The sequence below is a fragment of the Mobula hypostoma genome, chromosome 20 (assembly GCF_963921235.1).
Source record: "Mobula hypostoma chromosome 20, sMobHyp1.1, whole genome shotgun sequence".
NCBI classification, from domain to species: Eukaryota; Metazoa; Chordata; class Chondrichthyes; order Myliobatiformes; family Myliobatidae; genus Mobula; species Mobula hypostoma.
In genome coordinates this window covers 34,687,961-34,702,562 of record NC_086116.1, presented here as the reverse complement: position 1 = coordinate 34,702,562, position 14,602 = coordinate 34,687,961, and the positions used below count along the sequence as shown (strand labels likewise).

The 14,602-nt window shown below is 45.6% G+C and overlaps 1 protein-coding gene across 1 annotated transcript in view; it reads right to left on the bottom strand.

Moving 5' to 3' along the window:
• Positions 1–13,293, bottom strand: part of elapor2b (endosome-lysosome associated apoptosis and autophagy regulator family member 2b) — a 175,722-nt gene extending 162,429 nt beyond the window's left edge. Inside the window, exon 1 of the mRNA XM_063072659.1 lies at positions 12,972–13,293. Coding sequence (XP_062928729.1) covers positions 12,972–13,082 — 111 coding nt within the window. The 5' untranslated portion in view covers positions 13,083–13,293. The remainder of the gene's footprint in view (positions 1–12,971) is intronic.
• Positions 13,294–14,602: the final 1,309 nt, after the last annotated feature.

Here is a 14,602-nt window from a genome sequence, read left to right as displayed (position 1 = left end):
ATCAGCACAACTACAGATCTAATGGTGGTGTCTTTCGTCACGAGCTCCTCTCTGTACATAAAGGGTACAATGCATTCCTAAAGCTGTGCATCAAGATTGTCACCATGGTTACAAACTGGGATTCCACATCAGCGATAACATGAAACAGCAACACTTGAATCATAACAGAAAAGATGAACTTCATTTGTCACATGTACATCGAAACATAGACCTCTACCTTGCTGAGGCCAGGCGGCAACACTCACCCTCAGACACCTCCTCTTACCTACCCCTTGAAGAGGACCATCAAAAAACTATCTCCATCACAGACTTCATCAACTCTGGAGAACTCCCATCCGCTGTCATCAAACTCATAGTTCCCTTACCCTGCACTGCTCTCTTCTACCTCCTACTCATGATCCACAAACCTGACTGTTTGGGTAGGCCCATTGTCTTTGTCGGCTCCCACCCCACTGAAATCATGTCCTCGTACCTCAAATCCACTCTATCCCCCTCGGTTCAGTCCCTTCCCACCTACATCTGCAACACTTCTCATGCTCTCGATCCCCTCACCAACTTTCAATTCTCTGGCCCTGACCGCCTCATTTTCACCATGGATGCCCAGTCCCTATACACGTCTATTCCCCAGCAAGAAGGCCTTAAAGCTCTCTGCTTCTTTCTCAACAAAAGCCATGAAAAGATACATTTTTAATTACTTCAGTGTCATATCTGCTAGCCAACAGCAAAGTGGAATTTCCCAAAGCCTGGGGCAAACTTCACAATCAATTTTCATCCTTGTGTCTCAGATTTAAACACAGGAATTACAGATGAAAAGAATCTAGCAGCAGAGGTTTCACTTTAGAACTGTTACACAATCATGTCCATGTTCCAAATAAAGGCTTCACCTGAATAAAAAGTAATCAATTCTTTTGACTGCAGTTAACCGAGACAACAGAAATATTTAATCTGGCACATAGTTCATCCCATTAAACTTTACAGTTCTGAAGGGAAACCAACCGAGACAGAATGCGAAGAATGAATGATAGTCTTTCAAAGCTTTGCTAAAACTACGTACCTGCACTTTCCTATTCTGGCTTCTACCTCCTTCTTTTCTAGTCACCACAAAGAGACCTGGCCTGAAAAGTGAACCGTTTATTCCCCTTCATAGATGCTGCCTGACCTGCTGAGTTCCACCAGCATCTGTATGTGTTTTCTGGATTTCCAGCATCTGCAGAATCTCTTGTGTTCAAAGCAACGTTGTCAGGCAATTTCAGAATCAAAAACTAATCAAACCAAAAGAAATCATTCAAGTCAAGTTTATTGTCATTTAACTATATTCATGTATATAACATATATAACCATATAATGTATAGAAACGAGACAATGTTTCTCTGAACCAGAGTGTAAAGCACAGTAGTACACAAAACACACGATAAGTTACGAAGGTAAGATAAATCACACATAAATAACCAACTGAAGTGTATTAATATTAAATATTGTACGGTACAGAACAGATTTACCAGTGACACTTTGAATACCATGCGGCAGGGAGTTCAGAAGCCTAATGGCCTGGGGGAAGAAACTGTTTCCCATCCTGCCATTCTTGTTTTTATGCGTCGTAGTCTCCTGCCTGATGGTAGGAAGTCAGGGAGGATGCTGAATAGATGGGTGGGTACCTCGATAACACTGAGGCCCCCGAGTACACAGTGCTCCTGATAAATGCCGCTGATGGATCGAAGGGAGACCCATATTATCCTCTCAGCTATTCTCACAGGCCTTTGTAGGGACTTCAGGTCCGATGCTCGACTGCTCCCATACCAGATGGAGATACAACTTGTCAGATTGCTCTCAATGGTGCTCCTGTAAAACCCAGTTAAGATGGTGGGGAGCCTTGCTTGCCTCATTCTCCTTGGGAAGTGGAGGCCCTGCTGTGTCTTCTTGTGCATGGAGGTGAGGTTATCTGCGAAGTGAACTCCCAGGACCTTGTTGAACTTAACTCTCTCTATGGAGGAGCCATGTATTCACAGAAGGGGATGGCTCGTCTGCACCTTCCTGAAGTCCATAATGAATTCCTTTGTCTTCTCCACATTCAGGCTTAGGTTGTTCTTCTCACACCAATCCAGCAGCTGCTCCATTTCTTCTCTATACTCAGTCTCATCATCGCTCTTGATAAGGCCAATCACTGTTGTGTCATCCACAAACTCGATGACAGAGTCTGAGCTGGATCCTGCATCAGCAGTGTGAACAGCAGTGGGCTGAGCACACAGCCTTGGGGAGCGACAATACTCAGCGTAATGGGACTAGAGACATTGCTGCCCACACGGACTGAATGTGGCCTTACTGTTAAGTCCAGCATCCAGTAGCAGAGGGGGCTGTTGAGACCCAGCGAGAACAGTTTCCCCACCAGTTTCTGGGGTCTGATGGTGTTGCACGCTGAACTGAAGTCTATAAGCAGCAGTCCGGCATACGAGACCCCATTTTCCAGGTGGGACAGGACAGAGTGGAGGGCAGAGGCTATTGCATCATCAGTGGATCAGTCTGAGCAAAAAGCGAACTGAAAAGGGTCCAATGTAGCCAGGAGAATGGCTTTAATGTGCTCCATGACCAGTCGCTCAAAGCATCTCATAATGGTTGATGTTAATGACACCAGATAATGGTCATTTAGGCAGGTTACTGTCATCTTCTTTGGTACTGGAATTGATCTAAAAACAGTAAGCACTCAAAGGATGCGGCAGCTCAAACAAAATTTTTGATGTTTTTTTGAATCGCTGAGAGAGAGAAATACATTTCATGTTACTCGTTGACAATCTTCCTTCAGAGCCGTGTAAGTTTCAAGGTAATTGAAACTGGATTTGGAATTGGTTTATTATTGTCAGATGTACCGAGATACAGTGAAAATCTTGACTTGCAGATCAAATCATTACAGAGGGCCTTGAGGTAGAATAACAAAGTGCAGAATAAAGCATAACAGTTACAGAGAAAGTACAATGCAGGTAAACAATTAAGTGTAAGATCATAATATTGTGAGGTCAAGAGCCCATCTTATCAAACTAGGGAATCATTCAATAGTCTTATTACAGCAGGGTAGAAGCTAACCTTGAGCCCAGTGGGTCGTGCTTTCAGATTTTTGTATCTTCTGCCCGATGGGAGAGGGGAGAAGAGAGAATGTCTGGGATGGCTGGGGTCTTTGATTATGTTGGCTGCTTTACCGAGGCAGTGAGAAGTGTAGACAAAGTCCATGGAGAGGAGGCTGGTTTCTGTGATGGGCTGAGCCATGTCCACAGCTCTCTGCAGTTTAATGTGCTCATGGGCAGAGCAGTTGCCATAGCAACCCGTGAAGCATCAGGGTAGGACAATTTCTATAGTGGATCAATGAAAATTTGTAAAGGTCAACGTGGACACGCCAAATCTCTTTAGCCTCCTGAGGAACTGGTGGCATTGGTGCGTTTTCTTGGCCGTGACCTTTTGGTTGGACTAGGACAGGACGGGTTATAGATGATGTGAACTCTGATTTATCCCAACATAAATAGGTTTTTGTGCCTAATACTCTCAGAGTTACAGTTAACACCGCTCTACTCTCCTGAAGCAAAGACCAATTTATACATCGGCCTTGCAGCAAGGGTGTAATTCACCACAAATCCTTTCATTAATTTCACTTTTGATGAACTTTTGTCATTTGAGAAACATACAAAGCTTTACTTCGGTAATCCTTATCTCAGTGTGTAAAGGCCATTGTAATAATTTTGGTTTTGGATTAAATGAAGGATAGTGTGCAGTCAGATTTTGTTATTGCGTTATAACTTGTTTTTCCAATCTGGATTTGTAATTGGATTCTCTCTGCATCAGCTTTCACTGCTGAAGACCAGTTTGCATCTTGTTTGTCAGCCACACGGCAGCTCTGGTGTCGCACCCGGACCCATCCAGCATCCCAGAGGTACGGCCACTGAGCCGACAGTGAGGTAAACAACACAAGGCAGCAAAATATACAAAAACAAGTACTCCACAGCCCATTGTGAGTCCTGACTGCTGTGGTGAAAAGTGTAGTCATCTCAACTCTCAAGAAAGCAACACACGTCGTCAAAGAGCCCCACCATCCGGAACATGCCATCATCTCCCAGCTCCCATTGGGCAGGAGGTACAAAAGCATGAAGCCTCACACCACCAGGTTCAGGAACAGCTACTTCCCTTCGACCATTCGGCTGTTGAACCAACTGGCACGCAAACCTAATCACTACAGCTTAGCAACACTAGAACCACTTTGCATTTAAATGGACCTTTTTTGCTCAAATTGTGTTCTTCCTTATAAAAATGGTGTATATTTTTGTTTAGTTGGTGCTTTTCCTGTGAACACTGCTTATCTGATGCTCTGGGGCCTGTGATGCTGCTGCAAGTTTTTCATCGCACCTGTGCACACATGGAGTATAGTGCCGATATCAATAAACTCCACTTCGACTTGACGTGTCAGTATGCAAAGATGCTGAATAACACATTGATTTAAATAGTGTACCTTGCAAATTCTGCAATTAGCCGTGGACTTTTACAAACTACAGCCTGACTGTACACTTTGTCGGACCAATCCCAGGTAATGAGTCAGAGGACAGGAGCAAGAGAGGACACCCGGTTAAGGGGGCGCCACAACAATAGCCCCTCAGTCAAGCTAAAGAGCTGATTATTGGCTTCAGGAAGGGGAAAGACGGAGAACATGCACAGTGACACTGGAGAGGGTCAGCAGCTTTCAATCCCAGGGTGCTAACAGATCAGCGGACTTGGCACACCAGCGTCTTTATTTCCATAGGAGATTAAGGAGGCCTGGCTGTCATTGAACGCTCTGACATACTTCCTGCAGGTGTACTGTTGAAAGTACACCTGACTGGTTGCATCACTACCACACCAAACCACCTGAACATGCCGGAGAGCAAGAAGCTGCAGAGCAGTGGACTCAGCCCGATACATCACAGGCACATCCCTCCCCCTCATCGGTAGCACCTACAGGAGGCACTGCCTCAGGCCAACATCCCCACCATCAGGGCCATGCCATCTTCTTACCACTCCCTTCAGGCCGGAGATACAGAAGTCTGAAATCCCACACCAACGGGTTCGGGAACAACTGCTTCCCTCCAACCATTCGTTCTTGAACCAATCAGCACATCCCTCACCACTAGGGTTTAGCAAGACACTAGCATATAGAACATCACAGCACAGGAATCGGCCTACCGTGGTGTACTGAGCCTTTTCAATTCATAATCAAATGGCCAAGTAAACTAATCCCCTCTGCCTACACAGTGTCCGTATCCTTCCATTTTCCTCACATTCATGTGCCTATCTTAACATCACTTAGAAGTCCCTCATGTATCCTGCCTCTACCACCCTCCTCTGTAAGGTGTCTCTGTACGTCCTCGCCACGGAATGCTTGGGTTTTCCCCGGGTGCAACGGTTTCCTCCCACAGTCCAAAGGTGTACCGAGTAGGTTAACTGGTCATTGGACACTGCCCCGTGGTTAGATAGGGTTAAATTGGGGTTGCCGGGGCAGCACTACTTGTGGGCCAGAAGAACCTGATCCGCGCTATATTGCTGAACAAAAAGCAGCAACAGAATGTAGACTATGGTGCCCGTTACAGACAAGGTGAAGTGCAGGGAGGCAGAAAGGTACAAGGGCCACGGCAAGATCTGAAATACAAATCCGGATACAAATTCAGATCCAAATTGCTGGAGGAACCCAGCAGGTCGGGCAGCATCGATAGAAATGAACAGTCAGTCGCCATTTTGGGCCAACACCCTTTTCAGAACTGAGAAGTCACCAGAATAAAACGCTGGGCAGCTAGAAGCTGATAGGTGAAGCAAGGTGGGTGGGAAAAGTAAAGGGTTGGAGAAGAAGGCATCTGATTGGAGAGGAGAGTGGATCATCGGAGAAAGGGAAGGAGGAGGGGACCCAGGGGTAGATGATAGGCACGTGAGAAGAGGCAACAGGTCAGAGGGGGGGATAGAAGAAGAGAAAAGGGGGAGGGAAAACGTTTTTACTGGAAGGAAAAGCTGATGTTCATGCCATCAGGTTGGAGGCTACCCTGATAGAATGTAAGGTGTTGTGCCTCCACCCTGAGGGTGGCCTCATCGTGACACAAAAGGAGGCCGTGGGCTAACATATGGGAAAGGAAATGGGAATCGGAATTGAAATGTTTGGCCACCGGGAAGTTTTGCTTTTGGTGGACGGAGCGGAGGTGCTCAGTGAAGTGATCCCCCAGTTTCAACAGGTCTCACCAGCGTAGAGCAGGCCGCATCGGGAGCACTGGACACAATAGACGACCCCTGCAGATTTGCAGATGAAGTGTCGCCTCACGTGGAAGGACTGTTTGCGGCGCTGAATGGAGGTGAATGGGCAGGTGTAGCACTTTGGCCACTTGCAGGGATAAGTGCCGGGAGGGAGATTAGTCAGGAGGGGTGAATAGGCAAAGGAATCATGGAGGGGGCGATCCCTGTGGAAAGGAGGGACAAACATAGAAAGGCTGGATATACTCAGGTCAGGCAGCATCATGAAGAAAGGAGCAACTAATGCTTTGAAATGCACATGTTTGAAATTAAGTTCAAAGTGCATTCATTATTATCGAAGTAGCTATACATTATACAACCCTGAAATTCGTCTCCTTACAGGCAGCCACAAAACAAGAAATCCCAAAGAACACCTTTTTAAAAAGACCAACAAGCATCCAATGTGCAGAGAGAGGGAAAAAAATGGTGCAAACAATAAAAATAAGCAAATAGCCTGGAGGACAAAAGTGAGCCCTCAGACACGAAGCCTGGAGCAGGCCACTGTCTTGGTCTCAGCTCAGCACATAGCACAGAAAATGCTGTGGAGCTCGCAGAAACGAAGCCTGGAACAGCTGGAGAAGGCCAGAGCCTCAGCCTCAGTGTAGCAAAGATCAGAGCTGTGAGCAGAACCGGCCTGACTTTCGCCTCCAGTCCTGTCACCCTGTCTTTTCAATCCATCTGGCCTGGCACTTAAATCGTTCCTCGCTCTGGGACCCGGGCTCTGTCACATCAATATGCACTAGGCCTGGACCCCACTGCCATGTTTTGGCCCATCCACGACCTTTTCAAATTGGCCAAGCACTTAAACCCCATCAAACTTTGCTCTCAGTTTAGGTGGACGGGCCCTGAACCTGCCTTTCCTCCTTTTCTCCAACTGTTCTCTGCTCCAACTTCATTTTGAATATGCCTTGACCTCGCGTTGACTTCACCTCACACCCAGTCACTTTGCCCTCACCTCTTCATTGTTTGCGCCGATCGTTTACCATAATTAGCACAAAAAAAGTGTTACTAATAAAGTATTTAGCTGTATTTCTTCTTTTAAACCAGAATTCCCACCTTTTAAAATCAGAAGGAAGACAACTGCACCTCCCTGTGACAAGAAACAGATTCTTCAAATTCTGGCCATTCATCTACAGTTTGTAAATTCTAAACATTTCAACTAAAGATATGCTATTCATTCTTTTCAGCAAGAAAAAGATTAAATACTGTTGATAAAGTAGGATTCACAATGAGGCCATATCTCATGCAAGTCTTTGTCCTGTTGAAATTTCAATAAACAATGGACTGAAATTCCATTGATTAAGTGCTCTGTGTTTTAATCGGCTGCATTAACAGACAGAAGTCTCCAAATCTGCTCTAACGAAGAGGTAACCCATGCACATTGTAACAGAAACACTTGCGTCATCTTAATGGAAGAAGCACTGAATCAAGATTAATGACAATGGCAAACATGTTGGTTGTCCACCATTATGATGCAAGAACGACCAACATCTGTAGTAATATCTGGAAGTCCCCACCGTTGAGGACATCTTCAAAAGGCAGTGCCTCAAGAAGGTGGCATCCATCATTATGGACCGTCACCATCCCGGTCCTGCTCGCTCCTCGTTACTACCATCAGGAAGGAGGCACAGGAGCCTGAAGGTACACGCTCAGTGGTTTAAGAACAGCTTCTTTCCCTTCACCATCAGAGTGAAACCATCTCACCATTTTGCTTTCTTCATACACTATCTATTTTTATATTCCTTCTTGTAACTTGCAGTAATTTTTTTTTAGGTATTGCCACAAAACGGCAAACTTCACGATCAGAATAAACCTGATTCTGATTCTGCAGAGCAGCACATTTCCTGTGATCTAAACATAAAAGATTCTGCAGATGCTGAAAGTCCAGAGCAACACACACAAAATGCTGGAGGAACTCAGCAGGTCAGGCAGCATCTATGGAAATGAATAAACAGTTGACGTTTCGAGCTGAGACCCTACATCAAAGCTCAAAGTTATAACCTAAGATGATAAACCTGATTTTGATTCGGATACATACTTTGGATACAAATTAAGCATATTAACACACAGAATTACTTTCCAAATGTCTTTTGCCCAACAGTAAATTGATATCCTATAAATACAATGTTTCACCTTTGAAACAGAATTTTTTTTAAACAATATTCAACTCTGCTAAGTTTCTACAGCTGGGCACTTGTTTACATTGATGGTTTCAACAGAGAGAAGGAGTGATTTTATCCAGGAGGTACGTTATTACAATACTGAGATGTATCCAAGGAGCACAGAGTCGATGTGTCAGAGTTCGGAGATCAATTCCAATGCTGTCTGTAAGAAACTTGTACAGTCCTTCCCGTGTGCGCATGAGTTACCTCCCAGAGTCCAAAGGCACACCGGTTGGTAGGTTAATTGGTCATTGTAAGTTATCCCATGACTAGACTAGGGTTAAATCAGTGGGTTGCTGCATGGCCCAATTCGTTGGGATGAAGGGCCTGTTCCATGCTGTATCACTAAGTAAAAATAAACATTCAATCCCGTGTATTTTCATCAGTGGATTCCAAAAATCCATCCGTTTTTTGCATCTTGACAGCGTCAAGGCTCTGCCATATGTGACAGCAAGGAGCACACTGTTGTTTAGGCAAGGTATATTCTCATTACTTATTAACGACCATTAGGTGAGTCCACCAGAGACATTCTCCAGCTGGTGGTGACGCAACCAATTATATTAACTTAAAAAGGGATTGTATCCATACTAAGTCATTTATGAAGTCACCCTAGCCAACGCAGTCAGTTCTGCAGGCACCTGTGTAAACTACCACAGCGGTGATTAATTACTGAAAGTGTAGCGTTCGTAAAGACACATCAGAGTGGATTGCAGCAGGTAACAGCAAACTTCAAACTGTTTCAAGACATTTCTCAGTTGAACTGCCAGAACAGGTTTGCCCTCAATTTAGTTTGGATATATAGCATGAAACAGGCATTTCCAGCCCAATGAGCAGTATTGCCCAGCAACCCACCTATTTAACCCTAGCTTAATCACAGGACAATTTACAATAACCAATTATCTCTTTGGACTGTGGGAGGAAACCACAGCACCCAGAGGAAACCCACATGGCCACAGAGAGAATGTACAAACCCTTTACAGAAGGCGCCAGAACTGAACTCTGAACCTTCACGCAGTAATAACATTGCGCTAACCACAAGGCAACCATGACATTTCGTCAAAGGCCAGCTCATCAACAGCTCTCACACTGTCCTGCCAGCCTCGCAAGGTTGACCAGTCACTGAGTCATTTGCACACTCACAATGGCCAAGGATCAATGCAAGAATTCAAATCCTCACTCCTTTTGAGAGGTCATAAATGTCCTATAGTCAATGGCAGGAGTTCCCAACCCGTGGTCCATGGACCCCTCGGTTAATGGTAGGGGTCCATGGCATAAAAAAGGTTGGGAACCCCTGGTCTACGGTCATATAAACCTAAGGGATTTTGCACATGTTGGAAATCCAGAGCAAACACACACAAAATGCTGGAGGAACTCCGGCAGCATCTATGCAGAGAAATGACCAACCAACATTTCAGGCCAAGACCCTTTAACAGGACTAGAAAGTAAGGGGGAAAAAGTCCTTGCATTTGAAAAACTTTCAACTGATTTTTCATCAGGAGTGACGATGCTGCCTGACCTACAGAGCTCCTCCAACATTGCATGTGTGTGCTACTCTTTTGAGAGGTCACACAGATCTTGACACCAGAGTGTCCTCATCATAGTACGTGGCTAAAGGCAAAGATGAAGTCACCTCAAATCAAGAAATACCAGTCCCTGTACACTGGGGACTGACAACGAACAAACAGGCTCAGCGAGAAGGTGGTCTGCCGGTCTGCTTTAGGTACAGAGGCAAGGATTGGGTGCTCCAATTATACATGGTCAAGGTGAGACCACACCAGAAGTATTGCGTGCAGTTCTAGCCTCTTAATAAAGATTGGCTGAGGCAAAAAGTAGGAATAAAGGGAGCCATTTCTGGTGGCTGGCAGTGACAAGTGGTGACTGCAGGGGTTGGTGTTAGGACCACTTCTTTTCACATTAAGTGTTAATGATCTGGATGACAGAACCGAAGGCTTTGTGGCCAAGTTTGCAGACGATATGAAGATAGCTTAGAGGACAGGTAGTGTTGAGGAAGCAGGGAGGCTACAGGCTGATTTAGGCAGATTAGGAGAATGGGCAAAGAAATGGCAAATAGAATACAGTGAAGAGAAGAGTAAAGTCATGCATTTTGGAAGAAGAAATAAAGGTGTAGACTATTTTCTAAACAGGGAGGGAATTCAGAAAGGGATTTGGGATTCTTCCTGCAGGATTCCCTAAAGGTTAACTTGCATGATGAGTCAGTGGTAAGGAAGGCAATTGCACTGTTAGCGTACAGTTCGAGAAAATGATCATATAAAAACAAGGATTTAATGCTGAAGATTTATAAGGCATTGGGCAAACTATACTTGGAGTATTATGAGCAGTTTTGGGCCCCTTATCAATGAAAGAATGTGCTGGCATTGGAGAGGGTCCAGAGGACGTTCACAAGAATGATCCCAGGAATGAATGGGTTAAGGTATGAGCAGTGTACTCGCTGGAGTTTAGAAAAATGAGGGGGGAATCTCATTATAACCTACCAAATATTAAAAGGCCTAGATAGAGTGGATGTGGAGAGGATGTTTCTTATAGTGGGGGAGTACAGACGCAGAACAGAAGGATGTTGCTTTAGATTAGAACAAAGACAAGGAGGAATTTCCTTAGCCAGAGGGAGATGAACCTGTGGAATTCATTACCACAGATGACTGTGGAGGCCAAGTCTTTGGGTATATTTAGAGCAGAGGTTGATAGGTTCTTAATTAGTAAGGGCGTCAAATGTTACGGGGAGAAGGCAAAGGAATGGGGTTGGGAGGAAAAGTAAATCAGCCAAGACAGAATGGCGGAGAAGACTCGATGGGTCAAATGGCCTAATATGATAGTGTTATGACTGTCACAGCAGGAGGGGTTGGATCAATGAGACGGACTCATTCTAGTGAATCGGAATCATGTCAAATTACTGGCATACGTATATTGTGAAATATGTTATTTTGTGGCAGCAGTACAGCACAACACATTCAAAAACTGTAAATTACAGTAAGAAATATATATTTTTAAACATTTTAAATTAAAGTGCAGAAGAACTGAAGGGGCTTCTTGTTGTGAAGTCCTGACCGAGATCAACAAGCTGGTCTCAGAGAGAGTATTCCATCGATTTTGATCACCAGGATTTGGAAGAAGAAATCTAGGACTGCCTTATACAGAAATCTCTACACCCAGAGGACAGGGAACTCTGAAATTCTCAAACACAGAAGCCCAAGAACATGTTGCAGAGTATTTTTAAGAAATAGTGACTTGTAGACATAACAGGAAACACGGGTTAGAAAATCATAAACACAAGGAATTCTGCAGATGCTGGAAATGCAGAGCAATACACACAAAATGCTGGAGAAACCATGCACAACACGTCCAGTCCTCAGGATGGGTCTCGGCCTGAAACGTCGACTGTTTATTCCTCTCCATAGAAGCTGCCTGAACTCCGCCGTGGACAGTCCCAAGCCAGGCTGTGAAAGGGGGAGGGTTGGGGATGGGGCTAGCAACCCCAACTCATAAAAAACCCAGAGCTACAGAAACACCAAGAAAAGCTCCAAACACCTCATCTCTAGGAGAGGAAGGATCTTCAATGGGCTGCACCTTAAAGGATTGAATGACTGGACTGGGACTGAGTACTTAGGCGAGCGGCTGTCGGCGCCGTTGGTGGGTTTAATAGTCTGACCTGCTGAGTTCCTCCAGCATGTTGTGTGCTACGCGGGGTAGAGATTGGAACTATGCCTTGGCGAGAGAGGGCTAGCTGATCATAGCAGGTGGGGCCGAATGGCCTGTTCCGGCTCACCCTCCTACAAAAAGAAACCACTCAATAGCAGGAACCCCGGTGTGTGTGTAGTCACTGGGCTTTCAGTACCAGGGTGAACATTGCCAGGATCCTGGTCTTCCGGCAGGCGGAGGGCGTCCGCAAACACCAGATGCTTGTTTGCCGCTGATTCAGGGAATATCGCCCGCTTCCCCTAACAAGGATCTACCGCTCCACGCCATTAGGGTCAGCCTCTGGAAAAAGGCGAGCGACGACAGGGGAAAGATTACCCACAAGAAATCACTATCCAACTAGGCCAGCGAGCTGGAAATTATATAATCCCGTCAGGATTGAATTTAACTAAATATATTCATTATAATATATCTTTTATTGTAATTTATGTTTTTTATTATTGTCTATTGTAATATACTGCTGCCGCAAAACAACAAATTTCACGACCTACGCTAGTGATTTTAAACCTGATTCTGATTCTAATTTAGTACCGGGTCCATCAAGAGAGAATCGCCGACACTAACAATACAATATTTCCGAGGCACGGCAATCACACATATCTATAATTAACAGATGGGGGGTGATCTGGTTGCAGGTGGCTACTTTAGAAGGAGAGGGGTAACAGCTAGAAATAAGGGACATACATTGCAACCCGCGAGTTTAAATGAACACTTTAATTCTCACTGAGTCAATAAATTGTAGCGGCGTCCTGCAGAAAGCAGAAAAGGTGGTGATTAAGAGGCAACCTTAGCATTGACTGACTGCCTGGTACTCACCGGTGTACAAGCCTTGGGTCCGGACGCCAAGGCGGCTCGCTGGGGCAGGACCAGGAGCAAGACTCCGGCAGAGAGCAGGCGGACACCGCGGCTCGCCCCCACCAGACCCATCGCAGCTACCCGCCTCTGTCTCGCTCGATCGCAGACGAACGCACAGATACGGACAGCAGCGCCGGCTCCTCCACCCACGGCGCTCGTCCCCGCTCCGGGCGCGCACCCCGTGCTTCTCACCGCGGGCGGGTGGGCGGGCTCGCGCGCCGCCGGCTCGGTGCAAAGGTGCGGGGCAGACACTGCTTGTGAGAGTGTGCTGGAGTAAAGGGTGTGTGTGCGCAGTCCACTACAGAGAGGTTTATGGTTGTATCACATCGTGCACAAGTACTGTTGTAGTGTCTGCGCTGGGACTAACTGTACAGTGCATTAGAGTTGTGTGTTTGTATAGTCTCTATATGTATCCAGAGATACAATGTGAACAGACCCTTCCTACCCAACGAGCCGCATCGTCTAGCAACCCACCTATTTATCCCCAGCCTAATCACAACTGAACCTAACTGAACTTCATTGGTTCAATCACCCACCCATTCATCATTCCCTAAATGACTACTCCAACCTCCCTATAATTAACACTGCTAGGACAATTAACCTACTAACCCGTTGGTCTTTGGACTGTGGGAGGAAAGCCATGTGGTCACAGGGAGAACATAGAAACTGCGTGTTGTAGAGTGCTTGTGTGCTGAGTCTGTGTGTGTGCCGACTGCACTGGGTGGCGGGGTGAAGGAATGCTGCTATCATAGGAGGTGTAAGGTGTTTGTTCATTATGTGCCGTGTCATATGTCGTGGGCGATCATGGTAATGACCATGATTGTTCTTGGCAAATTTGTCTGTAGAAGTGGTTTACCATTGCCTTCTGGGCAGTGTTTTTACAAGACGGGTGACCCCAACCATTATCAATGCTCTTCAGAGATTGTCTGCCTGCCGTCAGCGGTCACATAACCAGGACTTGTGATATGCACCAGCTGCTCATATGACCATCCACCATCTGCCCCCATGGCTTCATGTGACCCTGTTGGTGGGGAGGTGGGGGAGGGGGTGCTAAGTAGGTGCTACACCTTGCCCAAGGGTGACCTGCAGGTTAGTAGAGGGAAGAAGCACATTATACCTCCTTTGGTAGAGACGTGTCTCCACCCCACCACCCATCAGGACTAAGATCTCAATCTTGATAACAAAATGTTTAATGGAAACATAGAAAGACAAAGAGGTTGAAATGGGTTAAAGAGAAACCAGTTTCTCAACACAAACAAAATAGGCTTTAAAAGCAGCTTTGAATTCCTAATTTGATATGAGAAAGAGGAGAACTAGAAATATTAAGAACATTTAGCATTGCAGTGTTAATTATAGGGAGGTTGGAGTAGTCATTTAGGGAATGATGAATGGGTGGGTGATTGAACCAATGAACTTCAGTTAGACCTGACGTAAATTGGGGGACCATTTTGTCAAGCACCTTCACTCCATCCTCAACAAGCTGTATTTCCCAATGGCCAACCATTTTATTTCCAATCTCCATTCCCATTCTGACATGTCGGTCCATGGCCTCTTCTGCTGCCACAATGAGGTCATTCTCACGTTGGAGGAGC